Source organism: Thunnus albacares, chromosome 13 (genome assembly GCF_914725855.1).
Source record: "Thunnus albacares chromosome 13, fThuAlb1.1, whole genome shotgun sequence".
Taxonomy (NCBI): Eukaryota; Metazoa; Chordata; class Actinopteri; order Scombriformes; family Scombridae; genus Thunnus; species Thunnus albacares.
The window spans coordinates 9,990,026-10,007,849 of NC_058118.1; the positions used below are offsets into that span (position 1 = coordinate 9,990,026).

General features: G+C 37.4%; 1 protein-coding gene across 6 annotated transcripts in view; it reads right to left on the reverse strand.

The window, feature by feature from the left end:
- npas2 (neuronal PAS domain protein 2) overlaps positions 1-17,824 on the reverse strand; it is a 48,235-nt gene that overhangs the window by 9,561 nt on the left and 20,850 nt on the right. For 2 of the 6 annotated variants that reach the window (XM_044369963.1, XM_044369964.1), the window contains exons 2-14: positions 12,064-12,250; positions 8,868-8,924; positions 6,764-6,918; positions 6,434-6,525; positions 6,022-6,111; positions 5,324-5,444; positions 4,035-4,148; positions 3,489-3,607; positions 1,392-1,474; positions 1,170-1,276; positions 786-933; positions 506-590; positions 272-398 (exon numbers count right to left, since the gene is read on the reverse strand). In XM_044369963.1, the coding sequence (XP_044225898.1) occupies positions 272-398; positions 506-590; positions 786-933; positions 1,170-1,276; positions 1,392-1,474; positions 3,489-3,607; positions 4,035-4,148; positions 5,324-5,444; positions 6,022-6,111; positions 6,434-6,525; positions 6,764-6,918; positions 8,868-8,924; positions 12,064-12,119 (1,354 nt within the window). In that variant the 5' untranslated portion in view covers positions 12,120-12,250. Of the gene's footprint in view, positions 1-271; positions 399-505; positions 591-785; positions 934-1,169; positions 1,277-1,391; positions 1,475-3,488; positions 3,608-4,034; positions 4,149-5,323; positions 5,445-5,607; positions 5,675-6,021; positions 6,112-6,433; positions 6,526-6,763; positions 6,919-8,867; positions 8,943-12,063; positions 12,251-17,824 lie in introns of those variants that run through there. The other 4 variants (XM_044369968.1, XM_044369965.1, XM_044369967.1 and 1 more) reach the window with 4 other exon arrangements.

Below are 17,824 nucleotides of genomic sequence, written 5' to 3' on the forward strand. Positions count from 1 at the left end.
AATAGGATTTTCTCAAAATATTTTATTCTAAATTTAGGATCTAGCATCTCCATTACTATGATGAGGATTCCCACGTTAAACCTACAGAAAACCTGAGAGGAGAGGCGTCACATTTTCTGCTGCCTAATCTATCAACAACAGAGAAAATCCAATTTATTCTGCTCAAGTCAAATAACACAACGGCTCCTACAGCCACACAGGAGAAGGATTTCTGTACATATTGACCTGCTGTAGAATGAGTTAGCACTTTAGGGAGAAGAGGATGACTCACATGCAGAGTCTGACAGCGCTGTGTGGGAGGACTTCCGGGAGCTGTGGGAGGATACAGAACGTGCGCCGCTGTTTCTGTCCCGTGGAGGGTCTAGTGTGGAACAGATGTCCAAGTACAGCTCCTGAGCCTGTAACACAGAGTAATGTACAATACAGAAGGTCAGATCTGAAACGGACATGAAGACTGACCTTGTATAAGTCACATACTGAATGTTCGAGTCCACTTGAGTCTTACCTTCACAGAAGAGGGAGCTATCTCAGGTGGCGACAACTCCTCAAGGCCGAACGCTCTCCTCCTTTCAGCTCGCACTTCAGCATAACTGAATAACAACAGATAGAAAGCGGATGCATTACTTTATATCTAACTTAATCTAAAGATATTGTTATATTTGCCAAAACAGCCCACACCTTATACACATCCCTAATCCCAGGACGCTGAACAAGTTTACACGTCCCTCCCTTGGCAGACGTTAGAGTAACACAAGCAGGGATAAAAAAAAAAAAAAAAGGCTCACCTGACGACAGTGTGAGTACAGACGATGAACTCAGGTTTGGAGTTCCACTGGTGGTAAGTGATGTAGTAGTGCGTCCGCAACCAGATCCACTGCTGGCCTTTGGTCAGAAAGCGATAGTAGCAGGATTTACCCTTTCCAAACTGCATTACTGAGGAGAGAAAACAGAAAGAGCACAACAGTGCATCAGTGGTGCTTATAAGGTTGTAAGATTCAACAGTGGAGCATGGCTGACAAACTCCAGAGCAAATAGGGGGTCAAGGCTTTCTCTGTGCACTAGTGCAGTGGAAGAATGCATGTAACTATAACCTATTTTTCAGAGATGGATTCCTGGATCTACTGGTGATGAAGGTTGGTAAGAAAGAAGCAACAGACAGAGTTACTTACGTTGCTTGTGACACTGAGCGATAAGCTCCAGGTCATCCACATGATAGTAATCATAGCCAGAAGTTCCAAGAACCTCAAAGGGTAAATAGCCGATGATTGGTGAAGCTCTGAAACAAAAATAGAAGATGATAAGCATGTCGGAAAACCAATTACTGCTAAAAAAAAAAAAAAAAATCTACATTGCTGATTAATGGGGGATGGAATCATGAACATCTCTTTTACCTGTGATCTAAAAACAGGAACTTCCATTCAAGGCTGTGTCTGGATGTGAATTCGTCACAGGTATCTTCCACGTTACACAAATCCTAAACAAAACCAAAAGTCACAGATGGAGAAAGTCAATATTGGGATTTCACAGCAAAGAATGGAATTAAAAAAAGCCTCATTTACAGATGCTACAGATGTTCGCATTGAATTATGGAGCGCTGATCAAGGTCTATTATGAAAGGCTGCTTGTTGATGTTATATTTTCTTTTTGTTTACGTAATTGGGAAATATGAAGCTTAGCCACTAAATTAAATTACTTTAAGGTGAAGCCGTTGGAAGTGATGCCTCACTTCTTGTTTTCAAATAATCAACTTTTTAAATATGGAACAGCTAAACTGATCATTTTCACAGATTGTAGTTTTCAAGTATGTGTGTGGGTACTTCAAATATGCTGTGTTCAAAAGTTTGTGGCGATTAAATATTTTTTGTAAGAGAGATTAAAATCTTATTGCAAGGTTGGCATAATGCTTGTACTATGGAACATGTCACAAAAACAGTATGTTAAAGCGGTAGTCTGTTTTTCCTACTAACAAGTATTGTCTGTGTTGCCAAAGCCTGATGTAGTTTATACATCTGTGCCATAGAGCTCCATTGTTGTCCAAAAACTATTTAAAAAATGACTATATGTTCCTTCATCTCCATCAACATGCACACTGTAGTATATTATAAGTAAATCCCACATACACCTTCCTGGTGCAGTAAATATTTGCTAGCAGCTGAAAAGTCCCCTAAAATGTACTTTTTACTGAGTCACATTTGCTAAAAACTACAGTGCCCAACATTTTGGATGAATTAGGGAGCCTTTTTAAAAAATGAAATGAAATATTCATGACCCATTTTTTAAAGATTGAATTCTTCAGTAGGACAAAATCTGCTTGGGGCTGAGAGAAACGGTTGGGAAGCCAGAGAGTATTGAGAGACAGACTAACAAATTCTTGGTTTTGGTCTTTTCATGTCATTTGTTGACAAAAATAAAAATATAGAATATCATCAGTCGTTTCCTTTAGGCTTCTCTGCCCCCAGCATCAAGGATTTGGCAGTGGTGCCTTGTTAACATGCCTTTATAATTGTTTTGTGTGTGTCACAGCCAAACAGTTTGCATGTGATGAATGCTGAACATTTAGGTACAGTACAGGTCAAAAGTTTGGACACACTTTCTCGGGAAGGTATGTCCGAACTTTTGACTGGTACTGTACGTTATGCTTATGACAATTGAAACTAGTCTGTGGAAGAAACTGTGAAAAATATGTTTTGTATTGAGTTTTTTTTATTTTTTATGTGGTATTTGCAATGGATATGTCTTGAGTCTGAGAATCTGAGGGGAAAATATTCCATGTCAAATGGTCCAGAAGTTATTGTTATAGTCATTCCATCTGGCAAATCTGTGTAATCAGTGCATTTTAAATGTTGGAATAGGTATTGAAGGAGAGTTGAAGCCTTTCCAACAGATCTGGTTATTCTGGCATCATTGTTCTCTAAGCTCCAGCACATTTTAAAACAGGAAAAGAAAAATGAAAAGACCTGTCATGTTGCCTCTGAAAAAAAAAAAAATCCTTCATTTTTTTGTCATCACAGGAGATGTGTACCATTTTATTGTGTTAACCAACAAGCCAAGAAAACTTTGCTTTTCTGTCTGCAAAGTGTAGAGGCAAACATAAAACTGGTATTGTGTTCGGAGTTAATCACAACATCACAAGATCTCAGGAAGGTCACCACACGACAGTGCACGGATTTCAACTCAGAAGACCTTTGGGATGTGATTTAATTTAATGATGTTATTTGTTAGACGGTACACAGTGTGCCACAAGAAATCTCCGGAGAGTGCTTGACACTGTGGAGCGCCGAAATGTGTGACATCCAAATTAAGTCCTGTCAAGCAGCTACTGTAAGTGTATCTTAAGCTGTGATCCCTCAAGACAAAATCAGACAAAAGCTTTGAGAGTAAGGACACCAGACGCATGACACAAACTGAGAAACAAAGAGCACATTTTAAGATCCAACAAAGTAAAAGCTTAAGACCTAAAAAGCAATCCAAAACAAACTTGATCTTACCTTTAGAAACTGTGGAGTGACTAATCGTACAGTAGCTATGAGGCAGACCTGCTCCTCCAGCGATGACTGCAGGCTTCTTGGTAACGTCAACTCAAGTCCGTTACAAGAAGATGTAGGCACTGTGTGATAGGAAACAAGATACGGTGGTGGCTACTGATGGTTGTGACATCCATTTTAAGTGTATCCCATGTTATTCTACTCTGTGTTGTGTTTTTGTAGTTTATTTTAAGCAATAGATGAGTTTTTTGCACAATGGTGATATAAAGTATTATAACCTTTAATATCAGACTCTGGTCACCATTCACATTCAAATGTGTCTGTTTCAGACATAACAAATGGTATCAATAAAAAAATAACTGTTTGTTGAATTAATGAAGATGTTTCAGGAACCTTTACAACACTGTTTAATAATAATAATACATTTCATTTGCACCAGACTTTTGATTCATAGTGAAACTCAAAGTGTTTAGTTTACTGAATACATGAAGGTCACAGATTGCACTGAATTTTAAAGCCTTTCGACCAGGAGAATATGAAAATACTTACCATTGTTATGAAACTTGAAATCTCCGACAAACTTGACATACTCATATACAGGCGGCTCCTTTGGGTCAATGTTACCTCTTGCTAGATGACAGCAAAATTCAATATGGGTCTCATCTGAAAAACAGGGCAGATTGGCTTATTTGTGAAACAGTTTATATGCATCTTTATAACAAACTGTCTTGAGCAGGTTTGTGTTTTGTATGACACTATCGACACAGTAGTCGCAGATCTGCAGTATGTAAGTGAAAATTTAAATTACAGAAAAGAGCACAATTCATACTTCAATAGGTCTTACAATAGAGAATGTTCTCTATTAAGTATTAGATAGCCTGAAAAGAGGTTTCTGATCCACAAAGACTGGATTATGTAATATTTTATATAAGTCTTTACATTTCCTGCATCCATTGAAAGAGTCAAGGAAATGAATTTGCAGTTGGGATTGACAACATAACAAGCACACTTTAAGCTTCAGTGTGAACTCACTGAAGGAGAAACTTACTAATGGAGCACTTTGACCTACAAGACTTAAGATTTTCCAGCAAATTTACTATGGAAGTGTGCATAATTTGCAGTTACAGGCAGGTGATTATCTCTTCCACAGAAACTCCTGAATCAAAAAGTTTTGGGTGGACACGCAAAGGTAGTTCAGGCACCGCTTGAGAAAGCCTTTTATGTGCTTTCAGCCAGTGGAGAAAAAAAGCTGGTGCCATCTTGAGAGATGTGACTGTGACAGTTTGCTATTTAGGCTTTTAAGAACAGACCGAGAAACTGGCCACTCACCACCTCTCTTCCTCAGAAAAGCCCAATAGTAACGCAGGATTAAGGTCACCGTCTTGAGCCCCATATACTACATTGCTTTGGATTACTGTGCTAACATAACAGTGATTTAAAGTCTTAACTATGATACTAAGCTAGCACCTATTATTAGCTAAAAGGCTAATCATAGACGCACACTAATCAGCAATCCAATAAACTACAGACCCAAATTCAGCAACCTGCTCTATATATATAAAGAATTTCAAGTCAGGTTTCAAAGTCAGAACAATCATTTGAGAGATTCTCAAACAGAAAAATGATTGAAAAAGAAGTCTGATCTCATGAGCCAAGTGTTGTTTTTGTATTTCAGACAAAGACCTGTAGAAGTTTAAGCTTCATGTGAAAACGAACACTGAATATTACGTACAGAGTAATGAACTTCTGACCTCCTGATATAGGAGATGAACCAGCCACAACATGGTGTTAGAAGCAGACAGGGGCCGGATATGTGTGGAGCTCAGTAGGATACTCACTGTCAAGGAAGTCAGCAGCAATGGGGTCAGTCATCAGCATGTGGGATGATAGCAGCTTATACACCTCCCCGTGTTCACGCTCCGGGAGGAAATTCAAGATATTTTGGTCCACCATATCTGACTGGTGCAAAAGGATAGATGTATGATGATCAGTCTTTTGGAGAGTCATATATGTCATATGCAACAATGCTGCTGTAGAAATAGCTTTACAGGTGATGTGGTCATTACATGGTTAGTGCAGTATGCTAGATAGCTACAAAACCATCTTCCACAACAATATTCACCTTTTCTCATCAGGTCTTTTTCTCTTCATATCATACTATCTTCAAATACTGGTGGATATCTCAATATCTGAATTTTAAGAGTTTGAAAGTAAGTTTGGAGGCATGAGCTGAAATATCTGTGTAGTATTCAAACTATCACTCTTTAGTTACACATAAAGTAAGATAAGTTTCAGGAACAAAAATGAAATGAACATCAAGGAAAACATAAAAAATCACCTGCCAGTACGTCCTAGATTCACTACAGATATCAATGTATCAGTGAAAGTCAAATATTGGCCGATAATTATCAGTAAACAAACCATTTATACTTATGTGACAACATGCTGTTAACAGACAAATATCTTCATATGTTTGGCAAAACAGTGAAGTGTTAGCAAGAGAATTAAAGTTACTCATTTAAGCTCTCTCACTTACCGGTAAATGGCCAATAAGTGAAGACACACTGTCAGATACATATATGATGTTTCCATCTGTTGTTAATGCTACCAAGAAACCATCTAGGGCCTGTAAGAAAAGGGAGAGAGTGGTCACTCTGAAAATGAGTTACAGTTGCAGTTACAAAGGATGTGAACTTGTTTTTTTGGGGCACTTGGAGAGAACAATAGCGATAGCGGTGCAAGATTTCTTCCAGTTAAGGAAAAGCAACCAAATATGTTTTGTGGCTGGACTGTGTTAAGATCAAGGCTACTGTTGATGAGGAAATATCTATCTCTATTTCTTCTTCATGGTTGATTTAAGGAGGATGTTTACTTTAAAATATGAAATTATCAACATTAGTGAACTTCAGACTTGGGCTGTTCAACAAACACATCCCCCTGAGATTTACCTCTAGCATTAGCTGAGTGAACTCCTCGTTACTGAGGAATGAAGGCTTCCAGTCTTGTCTCACATCACAAGTTTCATTCTGTGCAGTGATATCTGAAAAAGATGGAAAGTAAAGTATAAGGATTATTTCTACCAAATGATAGAAACTAAAAGTTCTGCCAGAGAAGAACTGCGTTAGTCAATGACTGCAATCAAGGGAAAATATATAAAGTTATGTCTAAAAGTAGAAACATTGTTTGTCATTTTTAAACATCAACAGTTTTAATACAGTATGTGATAACATTTCAAATTAGAATATTTGCTGTATACAGATTACATTACATTTTCCTACCTTTCTGTTTCTGCAAGAAGTCAATGGTTCTCTGCAATATGGTGGATTTGTCCATCTTGCGCGGATGGCCTTGACCCTGCAGCATGGTGCATAGCTCCTTGATGAGCACATTGAATTGGTCTCTTCTTTTCTTTTCCGATTTGTTACGGGATGCCCTGAAACAGTCAACAGATGAAAACAATTATAAATCAGTGGAGTAACGGGGGGACGCTCAGCTAATCAAGCAACCGTAGTTTAACATTTATTTATCTTGCTAGACTGTAGATCCTTTACAAACAAAAGCCAGCCAAGACTGTAGAGACATACTGAGTTTCAGACAGACAGGAGAATAAAAACAGTTCAAACAGACATTTACATATAATATGATTTACAATAAAACATTCAGGCTCAAACCCAGAAGTGGATTTTCTACAAACAGATGAATCAGGTGATAAAACACAGACATACATACAGCATATACAATACTACTAATTGGTCCAAATTTTCACTGTACATCCTACTTGTTTACTTTTACCTTACTAATTTGTTTCTTTCAGCTTTTTCTCATCCATCAATATTTTATATTAATACTGACTCAAATGACTAAGACTGCAGTGTAAAATGGGTCACTTTTAGTGATGAACACAAAGAATTATCAACCAGCTCTGCAGCTCTGCGGAGCTTTTTGAACCTTTTTGTAGCTCTTTTTAAAAATTTGCTGTCACGGCCATTTTTAGCAGCAACAGGCAGCTGTTTTAAGCACAGTTACTCTGAGCAACTAGCTAGAGAAGAAACTCAAGCTAGCAAGCTAAATTAAGATATTTTTCTGAGGAGCTGGTAGAGACAAAAAGAGAGGTAAAAGAGTGAAGATTGGATTTATATTCATCAGGAGGCCAGAAACACAACTCCAAATGAATGATTATGTTTCTCTGTGTCTGCTTGGCGTGTAAGCTGGCAACTGCTAGCTGTTATCTTGTTTGCCGTAACAACTGATGGTTGTTTTAGATTTCTTCTGCCCCTTGTGGTCAAAAGCGAATAATGCAGCTTTTATACAAGAAAGAATTTAGTTTGTGACTTGAGATGGCTCTTTCAATATTGATTAATCTGGAATTATAGAAAGCTGTAAAACTTTTGAATATTCCCATCCACTATTTTATTGTATTCAAACTTTGTGTACTTAGAAATGTATTTCTGCAAACTTCACATTTCATCAGAGGGGTCAGAGCAGGTGTTTTGGAGAAACTGGAACAAATCTCATTTTTAGAGATAAGACACTGAGAAATGAAGTCCTTTTGATAGTATTTTTAAAAATTGAATTAAACTTCTTATAAAATTGTATATATATAGCCACCAAAAGGGCCAAGAGTTTACATAAAGAAATCATCACTTCTGAATGTGTTTTACCTGAACTATATCCATCTTTTATGTAAACCTATGTTAAGATATCCTTTCATTTTCATGGACATCGTTCCTAACAATAATATGACATTGGAGCTTCAAGTTTTAAAAGGATGAACTATCACCAAGGATGTCAGTTCTCCATCCCTATTACTGAATGTTATGAAAATTATGATTACACTGTGTATGTGTGTTACTATTTTACACAAATCATGATGAATTGTCCCGGTTTTGTACTGCAACTCTGCAACATCAGCAGATTCATCAGCTAAGGTTAAAGGAAGTTCAGCATTATATTTGTAAAAAGGAAAAAAAAAAAATTGTTGGAGACAGGGCGAGACATGTCATCTGGGGGTCAGTTTTGCAGGTTGGCTCCTCAACTGGAGAACTGAAAACAGTCATGACGTTATCTATAAAGTCTATACTTCATAGATTAGGGGAAGAACTGAAACGCCCACTTATATTGTATAAAACCTTGTTGTTTTGTGTTGCACTGTGAAACGCTCCTTCTTGTACAAGACAATAAATTCTGTTAAACTTTGATACTTCGGCTCCGGTCTCTATTGTTTTAAAGGTTATTACGAAGAAATTCTTTTGACACTGAAGAACCAGAGAGAGACTACAAATTATTTAAAACTGCTGTATGTGAACATATAACATACTGTATGTACAGTACAGTCTGATTTGAGAAATGCACACATACACACATATATACAGGGTGGAGTACCTTTTTGCCCTGTCTTTCTCATCTTCATCCATTAAATCTTCCACGCAGCTGTTGGTGCTAGAAACAGAAGGGCACATGTTAAAATGTTGCTGATAATCTGACAGTGTCATCAAAAGAAAATGATTTCTATGCCTCGTCCACATGGCTGACAACTGATTACAGCATGGCTTATTTAAATGTTGGCATGATACATTGTTGGCACCTTTACAATGAGCATTAACTTGCATCTTGGGTGTCAGGACACAAGCAGAAAAGAGGTCATTCAGTGATTAATAAAAATCAGTCAGATACATTCAATAGCTTGAAGGACACAAACTGTGATCCCACTGGCTACATCTACACTGTTAATGACATAATTGTGTTACAGTAACCTGGTAACCCAGTTGAAGCGCCTAGTTTTCATCCATATTTAACAGGTTACTGTGGCATGTAAACATCATACTACTGCAAATACTGCTAATTGTTTTCATTATCAATAAATCTGCAGATTATTTTCTTGATTAACTGATTAATCATTTAGTCTGTGAAATGCTGAAAAACTGAAAAAATTACAATCATAATTTGTCTGAGGTTTTGGGTCCGGTTTCCTGTTTTTTTGCTTGAAAAATGGCTGAAACAATTAATCGACTATCAAAAATGTTGTCAATTAATTTTCTGTCGATTGAATAATCGATTAATCATTGCAGGTCTAGTCCTACTACATTTCCATATTTTGGTGGCAAGTTCAACCTGTGGAATCACATTTTACGTCACATTTTATTGGGAAACAACCCTGTCAAAGAGCAAAGGCAGAGCTAAGCCTGCAGCTGATTTTATCTTTTTTTACACATCATTGCTAGTAGATTTACTATCTGAGGCCAGAAGAGCACGAGTGAACTTTTATGTACTAGTACCACTTCATTAATGGCAATAGAGATACTGAGTCATAAGGCAATGAAGTATTAGTCTCACCCAAATACGACTTTAACCTGAGTATGGCCAGTAGCCAGTCACTCTGTGCATTTACATGTAAGTACAGCCACAGATCCACAATTTCAAGGAGTGCCAGAAGACGAAGATAGTCAAGATAGAATATAGCCAGAAGAAACAAGATAGTTCTGCTAACCAAAACCTGTCTTACTTCTCTCTCTGACTGTGCCAATTGTCTACATCCATGTATGTCATGTGCAAGTAGATATGCCTAGATGCCCAGTGGGAAGACCAAAAAAAGACTGTGTAGCATTAACTTGGCAAGCTAACCGTCAGTGATGGATGAAATTAAGCTAAAATATAGCTTCAGGTTTTAAGCCTGCGCAAAACTCTGCGAGTAGATGCCTGTTTTTATTTATAAATTGCAGTAAGTCAGTATTTTTACATCTACATGATTTGAGATGTATAGTTACAATATATCAGTAATGACCATATGATAATATGATGATATAGTACCACCACAGAGCACTTCCTTTAACACTGTGTCTATAGTGATGTGTGCTAACAGAGCTAACAGACAAGCAATGCTCATAAATGAATTGTATAAAGCCTACTGTATATAAATGGATTAAGTGGTATGAAATACAGTACATCATGGAAACTAAAGGTAGAACAAAGAGCAAACTGTGAGAAAAGTTTAAGAAATAAATGGTGTGCTTGTATTCCAAATCCTGTGAGTGAGTATAATTCTTTATTTGTGTTGGATCACTATTAATATAACCACACAGTGATTCATTGAAACCCTTTATGAATGTAACTGCTTTGATCACTGTGTTTAAATGTCACTGCGAGTTGTATGCGTATAGTCAGAAAATAGTAGCACATTATTCAAACTGAGTTTAATGTTGTACATGAGTCAAATTTCTTCAATTGTTCAGCTCAGAAATTTACTAAATGACTTTGTGGAATGTGTTTATTTAACATTGCCACTTATGCCTTGTAGTTTTATACACTGAAAATTAAAGAGTTGAATTGAAGAAATGTTCTAAATGCTAAATTTTTGTGAAACTCTCAGTCAGCTGAATCCTTCTTAGAAATATCTTTCATATATATGCTTGTCTTTTCTCCTTTTATTCCTTAATCCATAGTCAACCCACATTCACGTCCATTTCTTTATACAGTTCTTTACCACCGTTTGACTGAAAAACATCTCTTCAGACACTCTGACAAGTAGCTCTCAAAATTCATGTTTTTACCACCATATGTTCCACAGAAATATTAGAACACAATGAGTGCTTTCAGTTCATTCACAGACAGCCTATGTTTCACCTCTGAAAGTGCTGTGCAGCACATCAAACTATTATTAAGCAGCTATGAAAAGATTTTAGATACAATTCTGATGGTGCTCAAATGATGAATGAAAATAATGTGCCAAGCCAACCACTCCAATATTAAATAGTGGTGGATGAAGAGGAGTCACTGTGGTATTTTATAAAGGAGAAAATAGCAAAAACTGTCCAACAATTTTTTATTTATTTTTTCACATCTTGTCTGCATTAAATCAGCTGAAGTTGCCAGTGGTACTGTCCTATTCAGGATGATAGACGTTCAAGTTAACCTAAGAGGGAAGAAATGCATTTAATAAATCAAACATTTGTCTTATTTTAAATTAGAGCAGCAATGACTATTTGATCGATAGAAAATTAATCAGCAACTACTTTCATAATCAATGAATTGTTTTATTTTTAAGAGTGAGAATAGTGTATAAGAATCAGCTACTTTTCTTGATCTTACATTATTGTAAATGAAATATTTTGGGGGTTTGGACTGTCAGTCGAACAAAACACACCTTGTGCTCTAGCATTTAGGGTTTTTGTGAGAATTTTTCACTGTTTTCTGATGATTTATAGACCAAATGATTCATTGAGAAAATATTCTGCATGATAATGAAAATAATCTAGTTGCAGTCCTATTTTAAACACCATTTATACATCAAAAATAGAGCAATTTAATTGTTTAAATAAAGCTTTCAAGGAAATATACACATTTTGTATTTTAGATGTTTAATTATTCACCCATTAATGTGGTTGACAATCAAAGACCCTACGCCCAACTATACCATGTTAAAACGTAACTATCCATACTGGAAACATATCCCAGCACAGGTTTCTTTCACCCTTTATATGTATTAACGCAGTGACATTATTATAAATAACTTAAGTACTGTATATGGAGCAGAATATCAAATAAAGATCACAAACTGAAGCTAACTCCTTTTGATACTTACTCCCATTCCCTGCGGGTGGACGGACAGGGGCCACCGAAGTCAGAAAGGTTGTCCATACTCACTCCCTTTCCCAACCAGGCCCTTTCTGAAGTCTTATAAGTCCCATCCGCGCTGACCTCGTCTGAACACTCTTTTGGAAAAACCTACTGCCACCACCTCTTTGAGTCTGCCAAAGAAACGGCAAATCCTGTGAACACACAGAAAATGGATTAGAGCATCCAGAAAGTGAGCATTCTGTTGAGGATGAAAACTGTGTTGTATAATTTCATGTTAACGTATCGGCTGTGACGACAGCAGATAAGGAAAAAACACAAGAACCTCCATTCATCTGTACAAAATAATATCTGTAAATAGTTTTTTACAGTGAAGACTTAATGTGTTTTGACAGATAATCATTAATAATACAACGTAAAGTGCATTAACCATCTTCAGTTTCTACCTGCGTACAGTACTTCAACACTAAAGAAGTGTTTTTGCACAGGAGGAGCTCCTCTGACCTAGAAAAATGTCTGAAGCAAACACCTCTTTTGATAACCCAGCAAAAAAAAAAAAAAAAAAAAAAAAAAAAAGAGTGTAGAGCAGCCACCTCCTTTACAATCTCTGTAGAAGGCAAGCTTAAACAACATGGAGCAGACACCTCTATTATAAACCAAACTAAGAACTCACAGACTGGAGCCTTGACCAGCTGCAATGAATCAACATGAGACTGTATTCAATTACAGTTATTAATAAGATGTCTGCATACAGTCTGCACTTCAGTTCATTTTTTTCTTTATGTGGTTAATAAAGCATCACCTTAGTTGCCCAATTTCAGCTGTCTGAAATAGTCACAATAACAAAGACTAATTATTTTATTCCAAGCCACGTTCACTTTTAACTGCAGTGTTTCCAGCAGAAAAAACAACATGCACATAGTTTCCTTTAACCTTGATTGAAATAGTTTATGGTTTTGTGGTCTGGAAATATGCACATTATATATCAATTATATCCAAGTTATTATTACAGTTGGCGGTTAATCTGAATGCAGGCAGTCATCAGTGTTTTTGTATATGTGGGCTTGTCTTTATTCCACAAGTACACTGAGTGATGTATACAAGTGGCTCAGCCTCATACTATTGCATTTTCCATGTTTTTTTATCTAAATGAGACCCATTGTAAGAGTGGGGATAATTTAATGGAAATGTAGGCGTGGTGTGGTGCAACCCTGAATAATTAACTACCCAAAAGATTATAGCTCTCTGTCAAACAAAAATATCTAAATTTGGAGGTCTGCATCCTGCATTTGCCTTCTCTGACTGGTTCTTACACCTTTGTAATGGAAAAGGAGTCTAATTATAACATATATATATATATATATATAATATGTCATAATTTAATTTTATTTATAGGAATAAGGTTTTATCTTGAGTTTTCATTCTTAACTCCTCTTTCTCTACATTCATAAGCAGCACTTCAGTTAATGATCACTGGCTGCTGGAGGGAATTTGCCATCAAAAACGGCTTGAGCCACAGACCACTTGCTCACCAACACTGCGCGACTTATAAAAATGTAAATATGTGCAGGCTTATAATTGGCAAAAGATACATTTTCAAGTGACGAAGTAGGGCAATGCATCTCAAGACACAGTTTGCATCCAGGTGCTAAAAGCCAACATATATAATGAATGAGTTGCTGTTGGCTTATTAATCAGTATTACTGTTTGGAGGTTGATTTACATCAGAAGCACACAAAAAGGTGTCTTCAAATCATGCTATGACTAAACAGGAACTTCCTACTGAAAAAACTGCTTAGACCTGGGACAAATTTTCCCTCTGCAACTACAGATTATGTGTATGGATCAATGATTCATAATTCTATTTTAAAGAATAAAGTATAATTCTCAAATCACCTTTTCTTGTATGATTTGTGTGACTATACTTTCTAAACAGCAAAAACATTGAATGTTTCATATCAAAGTTTACATCAGACTTCATCTTTCAGTAGTCTCAACAAGAAACACTAAAATTCTGAAATTCAGGCTCTAATATCAGGTGACACACACTGATTTAAACCCCTTACGTGTGGGATTTGAAAATTGCAAAGAATGCCTCTCAGAGAACGCAAATGATTCATGCTTTGATTTTTCATTTGAATATTTTCAAGCTACTCTATTCAAAACCTAAATGCTGCTTTACAACCAGGCACTGTCTTCAAAACAGTTTTGTTATGCTACTTTGTTATGCTCCCTCTCCTTACAATTCATTTGACAAATAGCAGCATCACTGTTTTCTGATTTGTTCTCCTTTTTTGTGCTTTACTGCACAAAAAAAGAACACCCTATGCCTCCTTTAACTGTAAAATACAGTAAAATCCTTCCACAATCAAAAATCCTGTTCGCGGGCACAATCGATAATTTACCCACAATTTCTTTTTTTAATTCAAGAGAATATATTGCTCACATTTTCTCTATTACACACCAAAATCACACAGGTCAGAAAGAGTTAAGAATCAAATTAAATAAAACAAAGGCACAAAGCAAGGAAACATTCCTAAAGGTGTTACGTGGAGGGCGGAGCAGGTGAACCCAAGTGCAGACAAGGTATTTATTGCAAAGAGAGGCGGAAATGGGATGCAGGCCTGGGGAAGCTTGGACATGTAGCTGGGAAACTGGGGCTGGGGCTGGAAGCTGGGAGGAGCAGGGAAGCAGGGCTGACAAGACGAGGGACAGGAGATAGGGACACGAGACAGAGCAGACAGGACTGCATGGACCAGGAGACAGAGTTAGACCAGGAAAACAGGCAACAACAAGATAACGGGACAAATGCAGGAGAAACGGTTTGAAGCGTAGACTGACTGGTGCAGAGACTACGATCTGGCAGTGTGGATCTAACAGGGCTGAGTATAAGTAGAGGTCTTGATTATCGAAGGGGTTGCAGCTGGTGGGGCTCTGCTCTGATTCTAGCACACCTGTCTCCACTCAATCAATCAAATATAAGGGGTGAGAGGGAGCGAGCCACTTGGGAAGTGGCAACAGGTAAGGAGACACAGGACTGGAAGGTCTTTTAATGTGAAGCAGCAGTTGATTTTTGCCAAACACATTAGCCACCAGGGGATAATTATGTCTTGTTCATATACAAGTCATTTGTAGTCATAATTTACTTTTGACTGAGAGCATTTATTTCCAATGCAGGAAGTAGCATGGATGGGCGCAAAAGTGTTTGAATTCTACACCAGAGGCCCAGTTTCACATCCAATCTCCTTCTTTCAGTCATTCTTTTCGATTTGGAACCATCCTAATGCTTTATATTGTCTAAACTTATTATTATCAGTGTTTCCTCTATAATTACAAAGGCGGGCCACCAGGCCAATGAGAACCCCCGCCAGGTCAAAAAAATATTTTTTTAATGCCAAAAATACATAACGCCAAATATCCACTCATTCAGAAATCAATAGCGTTTGGGAGCTTCTGTGCAGCGCTGTTCTGTGTCGTTGCCTAGGAAACTCTTGGTAGCGTAGCTCCTTTAAGGAATAGAGCAGTGTGTAATCTGTGTGCGTAGCGAGTGTGTAGTTGAGCAAGAAAGCGAGTGGCAGAAAAGTGGTGGTGAATGCGAGCGATGCAGAGGAAAAAGTTTAGCAGTAGGTTTGGGTTGGCCTAACCTGACCAGGCTCACTTAAGGTGGACTGACCTTTAAGGTGGACAAGCTATTCTCATTTTAGTGTCAATCTCAGCCGCCACCTGCGCCCCAGCCACCACCCCAAAGCAAGTAACCTAGGGGAAACACTGATTATGTTGTTGCCATGTCCCCAGTATTCCCATAGTCTTCTGCTTTAGTTGCCTAAACATAATCTTGAGTTGTCACAATCTCATATTGTTCAGAAAATGTTAGTACAGTGAGGCTCCTTTTTGTTATATATCAATCAAACACTTGGGGAGAGATAAACATTAAGGGTGAGCTATCTATGTCTTCTATAATCACACACCCCTATTTGATGCCCATGCTCTCACCCCACCTCCAGGTTTATTGAGTTCAAAGAAGGTAAGACTTGCTGTCCAATATGTTCAGGCACTGCTTCACACAAACCAATTCATTTGACACACACCTCCTTGAGTCTTAATTAATGTAAACAAACGAATACCTCCTTCTTTCCTCCCCAGTCCACACACACACACACATGACTACGAGAACTGAAAGCAGCAGGGAGAAACTTGGCAATCAGAGTACGCAGGGCTTTGGCCACTATTTTAATATTTCCCAAATTGATCCTGCATGACATTCTTTTCATGTTCAGCCAGAAAAACATTTGCTGTCACTGAAGGAAACAATACTGCTTAATCAGAAACATTACTTCTGCATTTATGTGTTGTTATGTGAACTCCAATAAATAAGTTCCTGAAATGTTGACACGGTAACAAAATGTGACGCTTTTGCGCATATTGACAAAATAAGAAAAGACAGTTTTCTTTGACAGTACTGAACTATTAAGTCTAGTTAAATAAATACTATTAATACTGATGATTTAATTGAGCTTACTGTGAAAATGCTAATGTGGATAATCTGCAAAGCTGTGTAAATTGAAACCTCAGACATCAGCCTGCATTCTTGTAATGTATTGAGGTTAAACCACACCTAGCAAGGTTAACAGCTAAAAACACCAGAGTCTAGTTACACTCGTGCCCTCGAGGTATTTAAAGCCTTAAACTTAGCAACCTGAACTCATGACAGAAGTCAACATACTGTTCAAGTTCAAGTTCACGACCAAATGCTGTATGTAAACAGGCTGTAAAAGAGATGGAGACTATTACGCTGATAAGAAATGACTTCTTATTGCACATAACCTTCCAAAAGGAAACGCGCTGTAAGAAGTAGTGTTTTTCTTTAAAGAGTGTAGGTTTCATTTTAAAGTTTAATGGAGGAAAAACACCTGCTGCCACAACTGAACCTCACACCTCACCCCATGGCTTGTTATGGGATATAATGTTCTCCATTTGTATATTTAATTTAAAGCTCACTACCTGTGTTTACTAGCTTTCCTGCGGTACACAGCGCTAGCACATCTAAAGTCTGCATGCAGTGTTGCATTCCTAAACATCCAGCAGATTTTAAAAGTTACTATTCATTTATTTTCATTTCAAACACTAGTGTGCAGTCATTAAACCACTAATGGCTACGATAAGAACTATAAATACCGCCTCGCGGTTGTATGCCTCCGCCAGCCATGTCTTACCAGACTCATAATATTTGTAGTGAAGACTTTGAAGGAATTTAATAAAAGTTATTAAGTGTACTTTGTGGTGAAATGGAAGTTAATAATTAAGCCCTGGCTCTTCACCCATTCATCACAAGATCGTTTTCTCAGCTACAGTGGTAAGCAAACCTCCCTAGTCAAGTGTATTTGGAAAACTATTCCTTTTGTTGTTGTCTAGCTTGTTATTCATTGTCAGAGTCAAATTCCTTGTATGTGTTCACATGTTTGGTCAGTAAAGCAGCTTCTGATTAAGCACAAAGTTGCAGCCATGAGAGTAGACGATGCTTCAGATATGGATGTTGCTGCAAAGAAGCTACAAATTCTAAAACGTGGATGCTTCAAGCACATCTTCAACCCGGTAGCACAGAAAATCTATAAATCACCAAAGTTTCAAGCTGGGCACCAAGATCAGTGTCACCAGTTCAATATCCGACCAAATGTGAAACACAATCACAATGATCCCTTCTGTTCCTGAGTTATGGCATTGAATAACAGCCAGAAAAGTGTTTTTACAGAACATTATGATGTCACACT